The sequence below is a fragment of the Dipodomys spectabilis genome, unplaced genomic scaffold (assembly GCF_019054845.1).
Source record: "Dipodomys spectabilis isolate Male_0828 unplaced genomic scaffold, ASM1905484v1 ptg000024l, whole genome shotgun sequence".
Taxonomy (NCBI): domain Eukaryota; kingdom Metazoa; phylum Chordata; class Mammalia; order Rodentia; family Heteromyidae; genus Dipodomys; species Dipodomys spectabilis.
Window position 1 is genome coordinate 5,276,737 of NW_024870701.1, and position 19,338 is coordinate 5,296,074.

General features: G+C 43.4%; 1 protein-coding gene across 2 annotated transcripts in view; it reads right to left on the reverse strand.

The window, feature by feature from the left end:
- The window catches only part of Tmem241 (transmembrane protein 241), a 120,494-nt gene that overhangs the window by 64,452 nt on the left and 36,704 nt on the right, over positions 1-19,338 (reverse strand). For both annotated transcript variants that reach the window (XM_042675168.1, XM_042675167.1), the window contains exons 7-12: positions 17,774-17,825; positions 15,058-15,106; positions 13,943-13,988; positions 12,310-12,345; positions 7,245-7,279; positions 2,635-2,704 (exon numbers count right to left, since the gene is read on the reverse strand). In XM_042675168.1, the coding sequence (XP_042531102.1) occupies positions 2,635-2,704; positions 7,245-7,279; positions 12,310-12,345; positions 13,943-13,988; positions 15,058-15,106; positions 17,774-17,825 (288 nt within the window). The remainder of the gene's footprint in view (positions 1-2,634; positions 2,705-7,244; positions 7,280-12,309; positions 12,346-13,942; positions 13,989-15,057; positions 15,107-17,773; positions 17,826-19,338) is intronic.

Sequence of the window (19,338 nt, forward strand, 5' to 3'; positions counted from 1 at the left end):
TTTTCCCTTGCCAGATGCAAGGACCAAAGTTGTTAAAATGCCCCAAATGTCTCATCATATATTTGGCACACTAGACAAGAAGCTAGAGATTAAGTATATCATTTTCTGACTTGGATTCATTGACAGGTAATAATATCTTCTCCTGACTGCCAAGCAATAATCTCCTTCCTCAGGCCTTCACTATGTCTCTTTGTCATATAGGGTTAAGTGACATGGGACTCTTGGGAGCTTGACCCTGGGTGTTGAGACTCAGCTTTTTTTTCTATTGTTTTCTCTAAAATGATTTATATGTTCAGATTATATCTTATCCATGTCCTTCCTAAGGCATAAAAGCTCCTAAACCATGTAAATGAATACTTCACATTGAGATGATTTGTGTATCTGTTGTAATGTTTTCTGATTTATCTAACTCTCCCCTCAACATGTTTTTCATTCCAACAGGATATTTTAAATTTAGTGAAGTATGTATCACAACAATTAAAATATTAATCAATAAAAAAGAAAGAAAATATTTGTCAAGCTGGAGTAAATGAAACACTCCTGGGACCACACTGCGTAGTCATGTGTGTTTTCACATCACTAGTTACAAGCCAAGGAATGGGGAACACTGCAGCAAGTTTGACCTTGATGGCCTACAAAGTTTGTGCACACTTGCATCTGCTCATGGAAGCCTGGACAGTTGTCCAAGTCTCACTTGAAAAGCAAAGAGCCGTGTGTGTGTGTGTGTGTGTGTGTGTGTGTGTGTGTGTGTGTGTGTGTGTGTGTGTGTCCACAGCCCATTGTGAACAGATCGAGAAGGCTGCAGATATATTCTTAAGGCTGACCTTCAGCAAATCTTCCCCCTTTTTGCATGTCTCAGGTTCTGTATCCCTCAGGTAGGAATAATCACAGCATACTGTTTGTGATAGAACCCAGAAACATATCAAAAAGATTACTTAGCCCCAAAAATCTTGCTTTAGTAGCAAGGTAGCTGAGGCACGGATATAATTAGAATCCAGGTCTCCACAAAACTTCAAAGCTCACTAAGGAGGTATGTTCTTGACTAGCTAAACAGAAAGAAGTGCCAAGCAGCCGTGGCAGTAGAAAGTGAAGTGGCCAGTGCTCTAGCACTCTTCCTTGTAGATCTCGCCGCCCCCCCCACCCCCAAATCAAGCTAATCCAGCACAGGTCACAGGCTAATACAACCCCCCCCCCAACTCCCCACCCTACCACAATCGCTTCTGGGCTTTCGTTCTGCTGTCCACCTCCAGCAGGAGGAAGGGCAAGATTCTACTTTAAACTTCCCCTCAGTGAAGATTCTGGGCTAGGATATGCTGATCCTGCTTTCCTACTGGTGTGCTTAAGGAATGAACAATCTTGGACTCCTTCCATGGTTCCACTGGTTATGTCAGTGAATTGTTTCTACACCATCCATCAGTCCACTTTCCTCCTCCTTCTTTTCGCTCTTCTCACCCTTGCTGTGGGGGCAGATCTGAAAATCAGAAAGAGGCCCCCAGGAATAGGACATACCCTGTTCCTAGGGTCTCTGAGTCATGGTACCAGTGAACCCTCAGGTCTCCATGGCCCTTTCTGAGCCCTCTCCCTCAGATTTCCCCACTGTGACAAATCTCACTCCGGGAGATGGCCATGGAGGCGGCATTAACATGATGTAGGAAAACTGGACACATTCTTAGCCAAAGGATAAAATGTAAGAGAATCAAATTACCATTTCCAAATCACAGAGCACATGATTTATCATGTTGGGTTATAAGAAAACTGCAGATTTAGATGGAGCAGAACGAGAGCCAGTGTATCACTTCTCAAAGTCAACACCAATGACCTATGAAGCGATGCTTGTTCCTAACAACTAAACAAGCACTGACCTCCCATTTGCCTATATGCCAAATAATTGCACTTAAAAGAAAACCAGCTGAGCACAGTGGTTCATGCCTGTAATTCCAGCTACTTGGGAGGTGGAAACAAGATTTCAATTTGAGGCTGGTCTGGGCAAAAAGTCAGACTCTGTCTGTAAAACAAACTAAAAGCAAAATGCCTACATGTGTATATTAAGATGGAACACTTGTCCAGTCCATGTGGAGAAAACAATCATAATTGGGACAGATGGACAGGAGAAATATGAACTTCAGTGCAGCTATCTATCTGATTGGTCCACATCCCTGAGGCTTTCCCAAGGTCAAAGACTGATGGCCACCTTGTTCGCTAGGTATTACCTGGTCACTGATTTCCACAATCGGCTTCTCTGAGTCTTAGTGTTCAATGGAGAGTTTCTGGCTCTTGCCTTCAGGCCAGGGTGGAAGCTGAGAGAAGGGGACTACGGACCCAAATCTCCCTCGGACCTGAATCCAGTTCATATGTAAGTTGAAGTTTTATATGTTGATTCTATATGAGATTTCCTTGTGGAGTTGCCAAAAGCAAAAGCAGCTCAGCTCATTGGTATGTTTACAGGCATGACTGTGGGCCTGACCAGACTCACACAGGTGTAGAACATTTTCCTCCTGATGCTTGGTAACTACCTGGGGATGCCTCACTCACCTCTGCCACTCACTTAGCTCATGTGCAAGTGACCCTGATCTTCACAAGGATGACGTCACAACAGACCTTAGAAAACATGCAAGTCAGCAAGTTCAAGCCTACCTGGCACAACAGCTGCCATGGAATCTGTAGAAGTACAGGAACGGGAAGTCCAGAACGCTGAAGAGGTCACCTGAGGAGCACACAGGTGGTGACACAATGGCCTGCATAGTTGACATCCCCCACCCTCCCACCCAACTGCCCCAAGAAGCTAGCAGAGCAGCCTCTGGGCTCACTGAGCAGCCTAGCTATGAATTATCTCCCATATTCCGAGGATTCTGTTATTGGCACTGCCTTATAATAAGAACATGATCATAAAGACCATTAGTGAGAGCAGGTCTCCCGAAGGGCCCTATACCCAACACATGATGTCTTTACCTTTTCCTATTTTCCTAATAACTCTGGAAGGGTCTATTGTCCCCCATATTTTGCTGGAGCGCTTGAACTCAGGGCCTGGGTACCATCCCTTAACTTTTTTGCTCGAGGCTGGTACACTACTTAAGCCACAGCTCTACTTTGGGCTTTTTGCTGGTTAATTGGAGATAAGAGTCTTACAGGCTTTCCTTCTATGGGCTGGCCTTCAACTTTGATCCTCAGATCTCAGCATCCTGAGTAGCTAGGGATTACAGGCATGAGACTGAGTAATTCTTGAACTATGGGGCCAAAATACATACCCCCTTCAACCTAACCCTTAAGATCTTTTCACCGGGCAGCTATCTGCACAGGGCAGAGTGAAGGGAAGGACGTCTTTTTTTTTTTTTTTAATTCTTTCTGCTTTGGGGCCTTAAGTCTAAAAAAAGAACATGCATGCATTCCCCTGACATCCCTTTTCATTTTCATGTTTAATTACTACACAAATAGCACAGAGGCCAGACTGATTGCACACACTCATTTAGCTTCAGGTCCAAAGGGTACATTTATTTCTTGTGAAGTAAGTTCATTCTTTTAGTTCCACTTGGTACAAGAGGAAATAATCACACATATTGGCTGCTTCCCTCTCTGGAATTTGAACTTGGTCACAAACAAGAAGTCAGGAGATTAAAAAAGCAGAAAGCCTTCCAAAAATGTCCCAAGAAAAGGAATTAAGTATTTCTACAGCAGATAGCTTAATTCTTTTACATCTAGAATTTCTGAGACTCTGCAGGAGTCATGGTCTGTCTCTTAGTTCTGGGCACACTGGACAAACAGGGTGGCATTTCCTGAACATTCATCATCTACTAGGAGAGCACAGAACATGCCAGCAGTATTTTCTTCACCTCTACAACTATTAATCAAATATTTCAGAGCAAAAAGTTACAATGAAACCATGCACAATTCCTCAAGCCTGTAATCTTAGCTACTTGGGAAGCAGAGATCAGAGGACTGCAATTCAAGGTAAGCTTAGGCCAAAAAAAAAAAAAAGTCAAGGGAAACACAGTCCTGAATCACAGTCCAGGTCTGCCCAGGCATAAAGTGAAACCCTATCTTAAAAATAATCAATATACAAAAGGAGCTGACAGAGTGGCTCAAGTGGTAGAGTGCCTGCCTAGCAAGCCCAAGGCCCTGAGTTCAAATCCCAGTACTGCCAAAATAAACAAAAGACACAATGAGCTTCTAATTTCCTCAGAGACCTAACCAATCACAAATGATCCAAACACAGATTGGAAAGAAAGCTCAACATTCTCCTTATCTAAAAGAATGTTTTTCATTTTGAGCGTGATCTTTTCTCTAGGCAGAGCTGAGGCATATCCTGACTTCTATTTCCGTAAAGAAGTGACAGCCAAGATAACCCAGGGACCCTGGACCGCAAGGGGCCAGAGTGCCTGCTCAGGCATGTGGAAGGGACATCCGTGGAGAATTTGCTCTGTATCCTCTGCAGCTGTTGGTTCTTGGCTCTTTCCCAATTTCCCTGTCAGTGTGAGAGAAACTGCAGCAGTCTGTGTGAGAATGAGCAATGGCAGAGAGGGCAATCAGTTCCGTGCAGGACCTTGAGACCCGTCAGGCGGTGCCTCCTCTTTTCATCAGAAATAGTGGGGTAAAGGAGGGGACTCAGGGGTGCACTGGCAAATTTTATAGCCCATCCCAGGCTTTGTTGGGGGTCTAATGAACAGAGCAGTGGTCAAAGGGAAATTGGAAGAAACACATAAAATCATACCCCTGTGGAACTTACCATTGGGTAATAACCCCCACCCACATCCTACAAGTGACCAATGAGAAGATGGGAGAATCACCTGCTCATATCATGGAGCCATTTCTAAACCCTCTTGCATTCCTTTCAGCACCCCAGTGACCTGACCCCTGCCTTACTTCCTAGTACCAGAAGATCCTTGAGAGCAGGAAAGCCATCTTCTCCATCCCAGTATCCGTGGTGCGTGAGCATTCATTACACCAACATGAAACAAGCACCACTGAATGCAGGGTGTTGGAAAGGCCTGAGTATATTCTTGCTTGTCCAGGAGAGGATGCTCCATTCAGCTCTGTGGCCCTCATTTTTCAGCTGAGCCTAAATACTGCTCCTCTAATGCCCTCAACCTGCCTTTTCCTTGGTTAAAGTAGTGATCTTCAACAGAGAGGGGTGCAACAAAAGTCATGACCTCCATAAATTCCCCCCAAAAAGCTGCACATGCGCAATCCAGAAGCCTTTAGAAAAATGTGTCAGTGGCTCACCTCTATAATCCTAGCTATTCAGGAGGCTGTGATCGGAGGATCATGGGTGGAAGCCAGACTGGGCAGGAAAGTCCATGAGATTCTTACCTCCAATTAACTACTAAAAAGCCAAGACAGGAAGCAACAAAAGGATACTGGCAATTTTTTTCCTGGGCTGACCTCAAATTTACAATCCTCTTACCTTTACCTTTGCCTTTTGAATAACTGGTATTACAGGTATATGCCACTTTGCATGGCTCCTATCTCAATATATATCTTACTGAGGAATAATTCCAAACTATAAAGTATACCATTTTCAAGTGAACAATCCATGTCTTTAGTATATTCACAGAGTTGGAAACCATCACTACTTCCCATTCCAAACATTTTCTTCACCTTAGAAGGAAATTGACACCTATTTTACATCACTGCCCAGGCAAGTCTACAGCCCCAGACTGCTGACCACTTGTGTTTCCAGAGGGTAACTTAGTGCCCAGCATGCTGTTGCATAGACCTGAAAGGTTAGCACAACTCAAAGTAAAGTATCAGCCCACTGATCAGAATAAACTATTACCAGCAACCACCATGCTTCAAAATGGGTGGGAGAAGGGCTGGGAATGTGGCTTAGTGGTAGAGTACTTGCCTAGCATGCAAGAAGCCCTGGGTTTGAGTCCTCAGTAACACACAAACAGAAAAGGCCAGAGGTGGGTCTGTGGCTCAAGTGGTAGAGTGCTAACCTTGAGCAAAAAGAAGCTCAGGGACAGGGTCCAGGCCCTGAGTTTAAGGCCTAGAACTGGCAAAAATAAATAAATAACAACAACAACAACAACAAAAGCAGTGGGAGAAACATCTCCCAAACCAAGCAAAGCTCCTGAAAGCAACTGAGGAATTTCTAAATTCACTTAGAAAGATAGTCATTTGCTTGAGACTCTTTGTAATAAGTGAAGCATCTCTAGAAAAGCAGTTATTAAAAGAAAATCCTAGTAACAGTCAGGCGATCTAAATTGCAGTTTCCCTGTAACACACCTGTTCTGCCTCACCTTAGTTATGTTGCTTAAGTCCTGGGCTTGTTTCCTCACCTGTAAAATTTGGCAGCCACCTAAATAATTGCTAAAATCCCTTTCAGCTCTGATAATCACCACTGGAACAAATGGAATTACACAACTTTTTGTTGTTTTGTGCCAATCCTGGGCCTTGAACTATGGCCTAAGCACTGTCCCTGAGCTTTTTTGCTCAAAGTTAGCACTCTACAACTTGAACCACACCTTCTACTTTGGGCTTTTTGATAGCTAGTTGGAGATAAGAGTCTCACAGTATTCCCTGCCCAGGCTGGCTTCAAACCACGATCCTCAGATCTCAGCCTTCTCAGTAACCCAGCTAATAAGCATTACTTCTTGGTTGAAAGGCAAAAAGCCTCTCTTTAGGTAAAGAAGTATTCATACAAGTCCACTGAAAACAATTCAGAATGTAAACACACAAATCAGGTGGGTCTACAAATATAACTTTCCAAAGGGCTTTTGACAGCAGAATCTATTAAAAGAGAACCCTTAATCTCTGTTAGCTGACAAACATCTACCTGCACAAAGGCACGACTGGAGAATAGCTTAAAGGTAGATAACCAGTGGTAGAGGTGAATGGAAACCTATTGGGGTTGATGCAAAGTGGGCACTATTTACTGGGCAGGTGATTGTACTATCAGGGATTGTACCAAAGGAAAACACAGACAACAAAATTCAAGCAGAGATGAGAGAAATATCCCTGGACAATAAATCTACAATAGATTGTTTTCTTATATTAATTTTTTGTGGTGCTAAGGACTGAATCCCTGGCTGTAGTACGCTAGGCAAGTGCTCTACCACTTCGCTATACCTCCAGCCTCATGTACTGGGTTATTAAAAGCAGTTTCAAATAGATGGGCCATTTCAGATCTCTCAGTGTGATATCTTGGAGGCATCCTCCTCATGGATGCCTTCAGTGATAAAACCAGGCTCAGAGAATTGGCTGAACAGGGAATGCAAACAAACCAGTGAGGTCTCGGGCGGATTTACCTGTGGGATGAGATGCAATTGTCAGGAGCGCCACACTGAAAAAGACATAGCAGATATTCAAGAAAGCATCCCCAGCAGCACATTAAACAAGCAGAAACATAAAACTTCTATCCACTTTACTTGAAAATAGTTAACTTTGTGGGAAGAAAATTATCTACACAGACTGGTCTCATTCTGCCCAAGCCAGCTCTTCAGAATGGCAATCTTTTTTTTTTCACAGAGATTGCTGTGTGAGAAACTCTTGAACAAGGGAACTGAATCCACACTTGGGACAATAAGGGTCTTAGTTCCCAGCTGAGACTCAGTTGGGTCACAGTTCTTGTCCCTGTTGACTCTATCATCATACTTACCTAATTTACTAAGCAGATTTGAAGGCTAAACAAAGCAAACTCCAAATTATAGGCAGGCTGTAATCTAACAGCTAGCTGTTGAGTATATGCTAAGTGTATTTATGCTAAGAGATGAACTGTACAGAAGGTAGCTAAATTTTCATCTGGCTCAAGAAATTGATCCACCCTTCTACTGCTTGGCTGAAAACGACTGGACCAATAGATGCCAAGGGCCAGGAGGAGAAAAGAGAATGAGAAGGAATATTCCTTTGACGTGAGCCATATTAGACCCTGGCACTTCTCCCTCAAAAGTCTCCATCTCCTCATTTCCCTCTTGGGTACCTGTGACCTGCCTGAACCACAATATATGAGCCACATCCGCACTTTTCGCTGTCTCTTCTATGAAAACTCCATGCCGAGCAGGCAGCCGATGGAGTTTAAGAACAGGGATAAACCATGCTAAGTATGGGAGGGAGATTTTTCTTTTTAGAAGTGAAGTAAGAAGGTCTACTCTCTTTCTATACCCTGGCTGCACATCAGAAGGGCCCAGCCTCTTGGCTTACATCAGAATCTGAGGGTGGCCTTGGCAGCTGTTGTTTTCTGTTTAGGACCCAGTGACACTGTGGTGCACTGGGACTAAGACCCATACTAGGGAATCTCCAATAGAGGCAGACACTGCAGACATGAGGAGAAACCACTGTTAGTTCGTCAGCTCTGCCCTGTGCCTGAGATTATTACCCTGAGCCATTTCTGGTTCTCCAAGTTCGCTCTCTATTCTTCCTCTAAAGGGTGGTTCACTGTGCCCCATACTCCCCACACCAAAACATCAGCAGTGGCAGAGGCAGGAGAGAATGAAAATTCTGGAGAACGGCAAGGCTGGTGGTCTGTAAACCCTGTCTGTATGACAAGGTTGGTTGTATCTGTAAGAGATACTCAAACAAGATTTGGATTTTATAATGATTAGTCTTTATGTCTTTGCTTGTCATCTTATCTTTGGAAAACACCTGCTGCATTATTTTAATTCCCTGGATCTTGTTTTGTTATAATATCAGGGACAAGTTATTGTTCCAATGGCAGGATGTGGGGCCTCTTTCAATCCCCAAATATCACCCAGGAACAGCCATGGTACCCCAAATCCCATTATAAGAATCACCCCTAGCCGGGCACCGGTAGCTTACACCTGTAATCCTAGCTACTCAGGAGGCTGAGATCTGAGGATCGCGCTTCAAAGCTAGCCCAGGCAGGAAAAGTCCATGAGACTCTTATCTCCAATAAACCACTAGAAAACCAGAAGTGGCGCTGTGGCTCAAGCGGTAGAGCGCTCACCTTGACTGAAGAGCACAAGGACAGTGCCCAAGCCCAGAGTTCAAGTCCCACAACCAACCAAAACAAAACAAAACAAAACAAAACCTAAAAGGTGACTCTAAAATATTAGGAGGAAGAAATGAAAGAGTTGGTTCTCTAATCCCTATTTGTAATTTTGTAAATATATAGTGTTAGAGCACTCCTAATTCCTATATCATGATCTTCATAGGGATAGGGGCCAGATTTTTATTCTTATCCAAAGGGATAAGAACTAGATTTTAGTCATTTCTGGATCCCAAGTGCCTAGCAGTGTTAGACATACAGCAGGTGCACAACATGGGCTCTGAATGTATTTGCAGTGGGAATATTAAAAGTCAGAGCCAGGAACAAATGCACACTTGAAGAAGCAAGCGTTATCTACAGAAACCCATCCAACTCTCTGCCTCTCTCAAAATTGAGAGCTCAAACCAGTTCCTTGTCCTGACAGTCCATGCTCTGGGCCAGTCTAGCCAGTGACAACCCATAAATCTGAGTAGACTGCAAGTTTCTGAATGCTGATTCCCTCAGCCTCCAGTGTCAGTGGGAAACTGAACAGTGGCCCTCATTCTGAGTCATACATTTTTATCGCTATACTGAAAGCAGAACAGAGTCATAGCTTTAGCAGGGTATGCTGCAGTCCCAGCCAGGATGCCCACAAGTAATAAATATCTTCACACCAGGCAGTGGGAAGTGGATGGATCAAACAGCAGAGGGCCACAAAAACCCACTTTCTGTAGTGTGTGTATGTGTGTGTGCGTGTGTGTATGTGTGTGTGTGTGTGTGTGTGTGTGTGTGTGTGTTGGAATTCCATGCTCCTATCAGAAAGAATGACACTGCCCCATTTGTAAGGAAATGGAAAGACTTGGAAAACATCATATTAAGTGAGGTAAGCCAGGCCCAAAGAAACATAGGTAGGTCCCATGGTTTCCCTTATTTGCAATAATTAATATATGTTTAGGATAATCTTAGCAGACAAGCTGAATAGTTCAACAGCTATGTACATATGACCATATAAGATGATGCCAAGTGAAATGAATTCTAAAACATGGACACAAGAGGTTTGTCTTTGCTGTGGATTTTAATGTACTATGTGATTTCTTGTTTCTTTTGTGTGTTCTTCCCTCTATGGTTTATCCCTTGTCACTGTATTTGATTTTGGTACCCTGGGTATTGTATACATGTTTATCTGAACTAGGGAAGGGAAGGGGAACAACAGAATGGCGAGACAAAGGACAAGAAGGGACCCAATGCAACATCAACACTCACAAGACACTAGGTTGAAAATGATCTACCACTTGGGGAGTGGTAGAAAAACAAGGAAGGGAGTTCGACAAGAAATGTACTTATTACCTTACTTATGTAACTGTAACCCCTCTGTACATCACCTTGGTAATTAAAAAATAAATAATTTAAAAATTAAAAATAAAATAAATTCCTGGTCCCCATTTTCTTGCTGCATCATATGACTATGTGTACTAGCTCTATATCCCCCCCCAGCCCAATGTCTACAAAACGCTTACTTATTTCTCAGTGGTAAGGATCAAATCCGCAGTTTCATGTATGGTAGGCAAGCACTCTGCCATTGAGCTACACCTCTCTCAAGTGGAAACATTGAAAACATCCAGAGCCTTTTGCATTTTTTGAAGTCTCTTACATGACAGATGGTGGTGGTTCTGAGCAGAGTAGAAGTGATTTTTTTTCTGTTTAGTACAAAGGTGGCTCACAGCTCATGCTCTGGGTGAATCTTGCCTTCAAAGAGCATTTTAATAAATACTGGGGTATTTATGAGCCCTCTTTCTACAAATGGAGACTACAGATCAGGCTAAAGTTTGCAAATCAAATAATCTACAGAAATAAGCAAGACCAAATGCTGGGGACCACCACTGACTTTAGCCCTTTACTGAGAGTCACTGTGTTAGGCTAACTTGGTTTCTCAGCAGCAAACCTCACTGTTTCAATCAGCTCCCTGTGGTGCACAGTCTGAGACTACTGAAATCCAAGGATGACTCCCAGCCATTCAATGTGGAAGACCTACCCTATCCTCTGCTTGCCTGGGGTAAGGGTGTAAGTATTTTATTTGTGTATCATTTAAATATTTATAATATTTACAAGTTAGAAATCTACTTGGGAGACGGATATTGGGAAATCAAGGTTTGAGGCCAGAAAAAGAAGTTCATGAGACTCCAGCTCAACCAATGGTGTAGTGCAGTTGTGTGCACCTGCTATTATTCCCATTACAGGAAGCACAATGGCTCAGCCAGGGCCTGTCCTTCCCAGTGACACAAGGAAGCATAAGTAGAAGGTCAAAATCCAGCATGGCCTGGGCATTTAAAAAACTGAGACCTTCCCTCAAAAATAACTAATACCAAAAGAGGCTGGAGTGGTTCAAGTGTTAGAATGCCTGCCTAGCAAGAATGAGGCACTGAGTTCAATTTCCAATTATCACAAAAGAAAAAAAAATTAATTAAAAGTTACAAATCAAGGCTTGGAATGTGGCTCAGTGGTAGAGTGCTCATCTAGCATGCATGAAGCCCTGGGTTCGATTCCTCAGTACCACATACACAGAAAAAGCCAGAAGTGGTGCTGTGGCTCAAGGGGTAGAATATTAGTCTCGGGGGGGGGGGGGGGGGGAAGAAGCTCAGGGACAGTGCCCCAGGAGTGGCCAAAAAAAAAAGTTCCAAATCAAGAGCAGGTAATTTTTCTCAGTAGTAAAATGCTAGTATTTTTTGCCTGGTATACACAAAGCCCTGGGTTACATTTCTAGAAATACATACACACACACACACACACACACACACACACACACACACACACACACACACACACACGCACGCACAGAGTTACAAATCAACCTTCAAACTTGACCCTACCTTAGCAAATATTCCCTGAATAACCTGAAGTGTAGATTAACATTTAGAATGGTGAGGGCTTAGAGCTTCGTGCAGAGACGGCAGTGCGTGTGGAACTGGCCTCAGGCTCCCCATGTGCCTCTTTCTCTTTCCACCCCAGGCTCCATCCTGCACCTCACACATGTGTGTGGACACCTCAGCCTGCAAGGCCTCCAGCTGCATTCCCTCCTTGTTACAGCCTCTCACTGGGCACCCTGTGGCCCAGGAATAACTTGAGAAATAGACTCTGGGAGGGTCTGCAACCCAGCCCCAGGCCACCTGGATAGGAGATCTGGAGCACAATCTAGAAGAGAAGGTACAGGCTCTGGATGAAATGACCTTCAGCCTCGAGGGAGAAAAGCTGTGGAGTTCAGGGTTTGTTTGTTTCCTCAGGTTTAGTTATCTCACAAATTATTTAACTTGTCTGCCTGGCAGGTGCAAAATATTGTTGGAAAATAAAAAATTCATTGTGAGTTATTCCTTAAAATATAAATTTTACTTTACCTGAATATATAGTTTAAGTACTGCTGGTCAATGTCACTGAGGAATGAGACAGAAAGATAAAACATGTGAAATAACTGAAGTAATTTCTAAATACATAAAATGATCATTATCTTCTATCTCTATATACAAGTTACTACTTTTGTAAGTCATCAATAAAAAAGGAGCAAGAGTAATTTATATTCAAAGCCAGTTCTTTTTTGTGTTTGCCAGTACTAGGACTTGAACTCAGGACCTGAGCACTGTCCCTTCACTTTTTCACTCAAGGCTAGCTTTTCCACTACTTGAGCTCCTCTTCCAACTGTATGCTGGTTAACTGGAGATAAGAACCTCATAGACTTTTTTGCCCAGACTAGCTTTGAACCATGATCTTCAGATCTCAGCCTCTTAATTAGATAGAATATCAGGCAGGTGCCCTGCTGATATCAGTTCTTTTTCTATCATTATTATTATTAATCTTTAAGTAGTTGTACAAAGGAGTTGCCATTTAACAAAGCAGTTAATGAATACAATTGCTTTTTAATCCTGGTTGGTTTGTTTCTGCTGATCCTGGGGATTAAACTCAGGGCCTGGGTGCTGTCCTTAAGCCTCTTTGTGTTCAAGGCTAGCCTGGGGATTAAACTCAGGGCCTGGGTGCTGTCCTTAAGCCTCTTTGTGTTCAAGGCTAGCAGTCTACCACTGGAGCCATGTGCCACTTCTGGCCTTTTCTGAGTGGTTTATTAGAGATAAGAGTCTCACAGACTTTTCTGCCCAGGCTGGCTTCCAACCACGTTCCTCAGAACTCAGTCTCCTGAGTAGCTAGGATGAAAGACATGAGCCACCAGCGCCCACCTTTAATCCTGCTTTTTGAAGCCACATGTTCTCACATTGCAAAACCTTCTTCCAGCAGCCATTCCTTCAGGCTTTTTCTCTCTAGGCCTGCAGTGGCCCCAGCCCCCAGCAGCCAGGGTGGCCAATCTCAAGCTTCAGCTCTGCTTCAGCCAGAACTCTTGTCTGTTGTCATTTGCATTCACCAAAGCTGCTCTATTGACTGCCTATAACAAAGGCCTCATTTTGCCAGAGAATGGGGCTGGTGTCTGGGGAGACTTCTAAGTATAAATTAAGTTAGGCAGGGGCTGAGAAAACAAAGCTGCTCCTCTAAAGCTAGATGTAGCTAATTGGTGCCCAAACAGGGGCAATGGTGCCAAAAAAATACAGGCATTTCATTGAATTCTCACCTCAATGGCTGCCTTTAGCTAGGTGATAGTGGCTCATACCTATAATCCTAGCTACTCAGGAAGCTGAGATCTGAGGATTGTGGTTCAAAGCTAGCCCAGACAGGAAAGTCTAAGAGACTCATGTCAAATTATCCAGCAAAAGGCAAAAGTGGAGCTGTGGTTCAAGTTGTAAAGTGCCAGCCTTAAGCAAAAAAGCCAAGTGAGAAGCTCCTGAGTTCAAGCCGAAGTACTGGTACACAAACACAAGGCTGCCCGTGAAAACAGAGACCCCAGATTTCATACCTCTGCACACAACACGGAAGGCCGACCTGTCTCTGGTACCGGTAGGCCCAGCTGGGTAAGTGCCCCTAGCAGCAAGGGGAAAGACGGATGACTTTGAGGTTAACTCCTTTTCCTTTAACCAAGCATTAAGAGCTTACCTTAATGTGTTGGGCTTCAGGGATTTCCGTAGTATTTTATAAGACCCTAGAAATGAAGCAATGTGTGTTGATGGCACATGGCATTCTGCCTCACAGCTGTGGGAACACAACATTCAGAAGACAAAGTCCCCCAAAGGGTGCTCCTGTTGCTCCCATTTTCCCCATGAGGGTCATAGACTGACAAGAGTACAACAGCACTTGAGGGTTTAAGGGATGCAAAATCCATCATTCTCCATTCTGTGGTCTTTCAAGCAGCCTGCCAAGAGTGTGGCACCAGGAAAGTGTCATGACCAACAGAGACACACAATTAACAGGAAGGCTTTAATTCTTTCCCATGATACACATGGCAAGAGAGAGACTAAGGAATTTGAATGTTTCTGAACTGTGCCTAAGTCAGAACACTGTTTCTTCCCTCTAAGACTATAAACAAGAAATACTAACAGTTAAATTGAAATTATGACCAAAAAGAAAAAACAAAAACTGAATAATATGGCAAGTTAGGCACCACTGGCTCATGCCTGTAATCCTAGCTACTCAGGAAGCTAAGATTTGCATTGCAGTTTGAAGACAGCCTGGGAAGATAAATCTCTAAGAGTCCCTTGTCTCCAATTAACCACTAAAAAGCAGAAAGGTGAGGTATGGCTCAAGTGGTAGTCTGCCAGCCTTGAGCATAAAAACGAAGAGAGAGCCCCCTAGACGGAGTCTAAGCTCCAGTGCCAGTATAAAAAAGAAAGTAAAAATAAGAAAAATCAGATGGACCTTTTATTTCACCATTGGGAAGTATTCTACTCAAAGAAAAGGTTTTGACATGACCTTCTGGTTACCTGCCCACCATTCTTAGGGAAGATAGCCAGCATTCCAAGAATGGGCTTGGACAGGCAAAACCTGAGTACGTGAATTGGTTAATATTTGTCAAAAAAAAATATTAGCATATTGGAAATGAAAACATTTGAGGAAAACTTCAAAAAGGAAAAACCAATCCGGAAGGCTATTATAATTTTAATTGTTAAGACCATGGATTTAACTTTCCTAAGTCCCAGGATCACTAAAAAGTGGATACAGAAGAAGAACTAACAAATCTCAACTATTCAAGTAAATGTTCTTTTAAAACTTACCTACACAGCATGTATGAATTACAGCCCAGAAATATCCATCTGGATCAAACTGTAACACAGTTATAAAAAGAAAATAATGACTATCAGGGGAACACATAAGCAGGATGACGGGAAACCCAGGTCCCATCCGTGAAGAGTACCAAGCAAGGAGGCCTAAGCAACCAACACTCCAGCCTCAAGTCAGTTCCTCCTCATTTCTCTCCCGTAGCCTAAACATCTTTTTAGCAGAACTCTGCCTTAGCACTCCATTCCCCTCACAGTTATTAAAATTTTTTGTTTGTTTTTTAACTAAGAACCTGGGTGTTGTCCCTGAGCTTTTCTGATCACTTCTATCACTTGAGCTAGAGCCCCACTTTTGATGGTTAACAGGAGGTAAGAGTCTCACAGACTTTTCATCCCATGCTGGTTTCAAACCTCGACCTTCAGATCTCAGCCTCCTAAGTAGCTAGGGTTACAGGCATAAGCCATTAGTGCCCGGCCACCATACCATTTTAAATTCCAAACTCAGGACCCCAGACAACCTCTCTTGTCTCATCGATAACCCTGTATCCCACAGAACAAGGATGGCTTGCACTTTCCCAAGCATGGTGCTTCCCCTCCAACTGAGCCATGAGCACTCTCTCCTCCTCTTCTTCCTTTCTCTGTGATTCTCTTTGAATTTAGCATCATTTGTCACACACTATAGATTCCTTATTCTCCATTTCCCTGTCTCCAGCTCTACCTAGCCTTCTCTACGTTGTAAATTAGAACAGGGCAGACATATAGTAAGTACTCCCTGTAGCTGAATCTCAGACTATTCATGACTCCTCTGGGACTATGCCCTTGCCTGCTTGCTTCTCCTGGATAACTCTTCCTCATTCTTCCAGATTCACCACCAGTAAGCAGAGTCTCACACAAGTACCAGAAAGGTCTGGGTTAAATTCTAAAATCTCCACTTACTCTATTGAGGACCTTTTGAATTGTACTATTCTTAACTATGCAATAGAGATAATAGTCCCTATCCTTACAGAATCATGAATTTTTAAATGAGACAGGGCACGTAAGATACTGGCACAGAGCCCACACACAGCAGTATCCCTATAATTGGTAGTGTTCCTATTTCTGGAGTCACTGGGCTCTCATAGGAGCTTCAAGGTCTCCAGAGTCTCCAGTCTCCAGAGTCCTGGCCTCCCTGTGATGTAATGATCTGCTATCTCCCCCAACTCCTGCTCTGAACAGAGTCCAAATTCTGCCAGGACAAAGACTAATCATTGTACCCTCAAGGCCTGGTTCAGTGCCTGACACTTAAGAAAGTTTGGAAAGCCAGGCACTGGTGGCTCATGCCTGTAAACCTAGCTACTCAGGAGGCTGAGATCTGAGGATCATGGTTCTAAGCCAGCCTGGGCAGAAAAAGGAAAGTCTGTGAGACTCTCATCTCCAATTAATCACAGAAAAAGCCAGAAGTGGCGCTGTGGCCACTGGTAGAGCATTAACCTTGAGCAAAAGGAGCTCAAGGACAGTGCCTAGGCCTAGAGTTTAAGCCCCAAGACCAACAGGAAAAAAAATAAAAAAGAATGCTAGGAGAGAGGGTAAGAAGAGAGTAAAGAAAGAAAACCTAGTAAACAGATAAAATCTGCAGTTAAGTGAAATAAACTCAACTTGGGACACAGGATAAAAAGTAAAAATCACCCTGCAAAAAAACGTCCTAGAGACAAGCAGAAGAGGTCAAAAGCTATGTACATATGACCATATAAGCTGATGCTAAGCGAAATGAACCCCAAGATAGGGACCCAAGAGGTTCTATTTTTGTTGCTGTTCTTTTTAACATACTTATAATGTACTATGTGATTTTTTTGGTTTGTTTCTTTGTATGTTCTCCCCCCATGGTATAGCCCCTGTTGTCACTGTATTTGAGTCCAGTGTCCTGCATCCTGTATATACATTTTCTAATTTGGAGAGGGGAAGGGAAATAACAAAATGCTGAAATGAGGATACAGGATGATCTATTGTAACAATCAGATGTACAAGACACTATGTTGAAACTTCACAACTTTGGGGTGGGGGGAGGAGTTGGAGTGGGGAGGACAGGTATGGTAGGGGAAAAATAAAGGAGGGTATAACAATGCTGGATAGGAAATGTACTCATTACCTTGTTCCTGTACCTGTAACCCCTCTACACAGTATATTTACAATAAAAAATATACATTAAGAACAACAACAACAAAAAGTCCTGGAGCTGGGTGCTGGTGGCTCACGCCTGTAATCCTAGCTACTCAGGAGGCTGAGATCTGAGTATCACAGCCCAAAGCGAGCCTGGGCAGGAAAGGCCGTGAGACTCTTATTTCCAATAAACCACTAGAAAAACGGAAGTGGCTCTGTGGCTCAAGAGGTAGAGTGCTTGCCTTGAGCTAAAGAGTGCAGGGATAGCGCCCAAGCCCCACAACTGACCAAAAAAAAAAAAAAAAAAAAATGTCCTTGAATGACAGGAAAACAAAGAGGTGACATAAGTGGAGGAATGTGGGTTTACCAGGCACAAACATAGGGCAGACTGCATGTTCCCAGGGACCAGACAGGGACAATGGCATAGCTAAGCCAAATGGTAGCCAGCCAGTGAGCTTTTGGATGCCTTTGCTAGGCCAAGCTATCCTGAAAGAAGGACTAGGAAATTCTGCGCAGACCTGGGAGGTTCAGAGAGTGAAAGGTTCTTCGAAGGCTCAATGAGTTCACCTGGATTTACCTGGGAGTCATTGAAGGGAAGGCACCCCGCAGCAGCCAGGAGGAAGAGGGCACTGTGGATAGGCAGATAAAACAGGCAGCTTCACCTTTCAACATCAAAGTACTTCCTGAGTGGAGGCTGACACGCATCCACTGGAGTTCAGAGAAGGCAAAAAGGCTGTGAAAGTAACCCAGTTCTCCCATCATCCTATAAGAAACTGACTACCTGTGTCCTTTTCCATTATGCACTCCACAGACAAAGCTTTCCTTCTTGGTAGCTCAGCTGCCTAGTTCCCAGAGCCAGGCATTCCCAGGATAACTGAAAACCAGAGCTGGCTCCCTCAAGAAAAAGTGTGCCTGCCTGTAATCCTAGCTACTCAGGAGGCTGAGATCTGAGGATCGAGGTTCAAAGCCAGCCCGGGCAGGAGAGACCGTGAGACTCCTATCTCCAATAAACCACCAGAAAACCGGAAGTGGTGCTGTAGCTCAAGTGGTAGAGTGCTCACCTTGAGCTGAAGAGCTGAGGGACAGCGCCCAGGCCCAGAGTTCAAGCCCCACGACCGACAAAAAAAAAAAAGAAAAAGAAAAAGTGTGCCTGTCCAATGTCTGACAAAAGGAAGTTTTCAACTACCAGTCTTCAAGAATATGTAAGTGGTGAACTGGGGAAACAGATCACAATCATGCCAGTGGAAAGACCTTAACTGAAGGACTGCACCCAGTATCCTCCTACAGCAGAACAGACTCACCTCTTGTACATCGAGTCCATGTACTAAGGACACAACATCACCAAGGTGGTGTTTCTGCCGAACACACAGAACCTGAACTAGAGCATAAGGAAATGCCAAAAACAAACTCAAATTGAAGGACAGTCCACAAAATAACAGATGTGTGAAAATGTGAAAACAGTAGGGTGACAGTGGTTCATGCCTGAAATCCTAGCTTCTTTAAGGCTTGAGATCCAGAGTTGAAGTTCAAAGCCAGCCCAAGCAGCAAAGTTCTCCTCCCCCATAAAAACAAATATATATGTATGTATATATATGTGTATGTGTATATATATGTATATGTACACACACACACACATCTCAGTTCTCTACCTCTAGGACTGAATATAATTATTAAAGGGGAAGTAAGCAGCATTCAGGAAACAAGGCACTGGGTCAGAATAAGAATGCAGATTGAAAGGACCTACGTGACAGAGCAGCCAAGATCATATTCTACCGAGAAACTGAGGCACTGTTGCCTACAGCATCACTTTTCTGTGGCCCCAGACCACAATTCAGGGACTCACAGGCTTGTCTTTTACCTCCATGGAAAAAACATACAAGGCCAAAAAACTGCACACGTGAATATTTTAAGTAAATATCTAGATTTTCCTTTTTGTTCTCCCTCACAACTGCTAGCTCTTACTGGGATTTGGAGACATCAGTGGTGAAATCTATGGGTTGGTTTTATTAGTTTTTCTCTTCAGAAGAAAATATTGCAAAAAAAATTAACTTTTGAAATAAGACACGCTATTGGGAAATACGACTTCTCACAATAAATTTCTCTATCCGTGCCTCATAGTACAACTCTTCACCAGCTTATCAA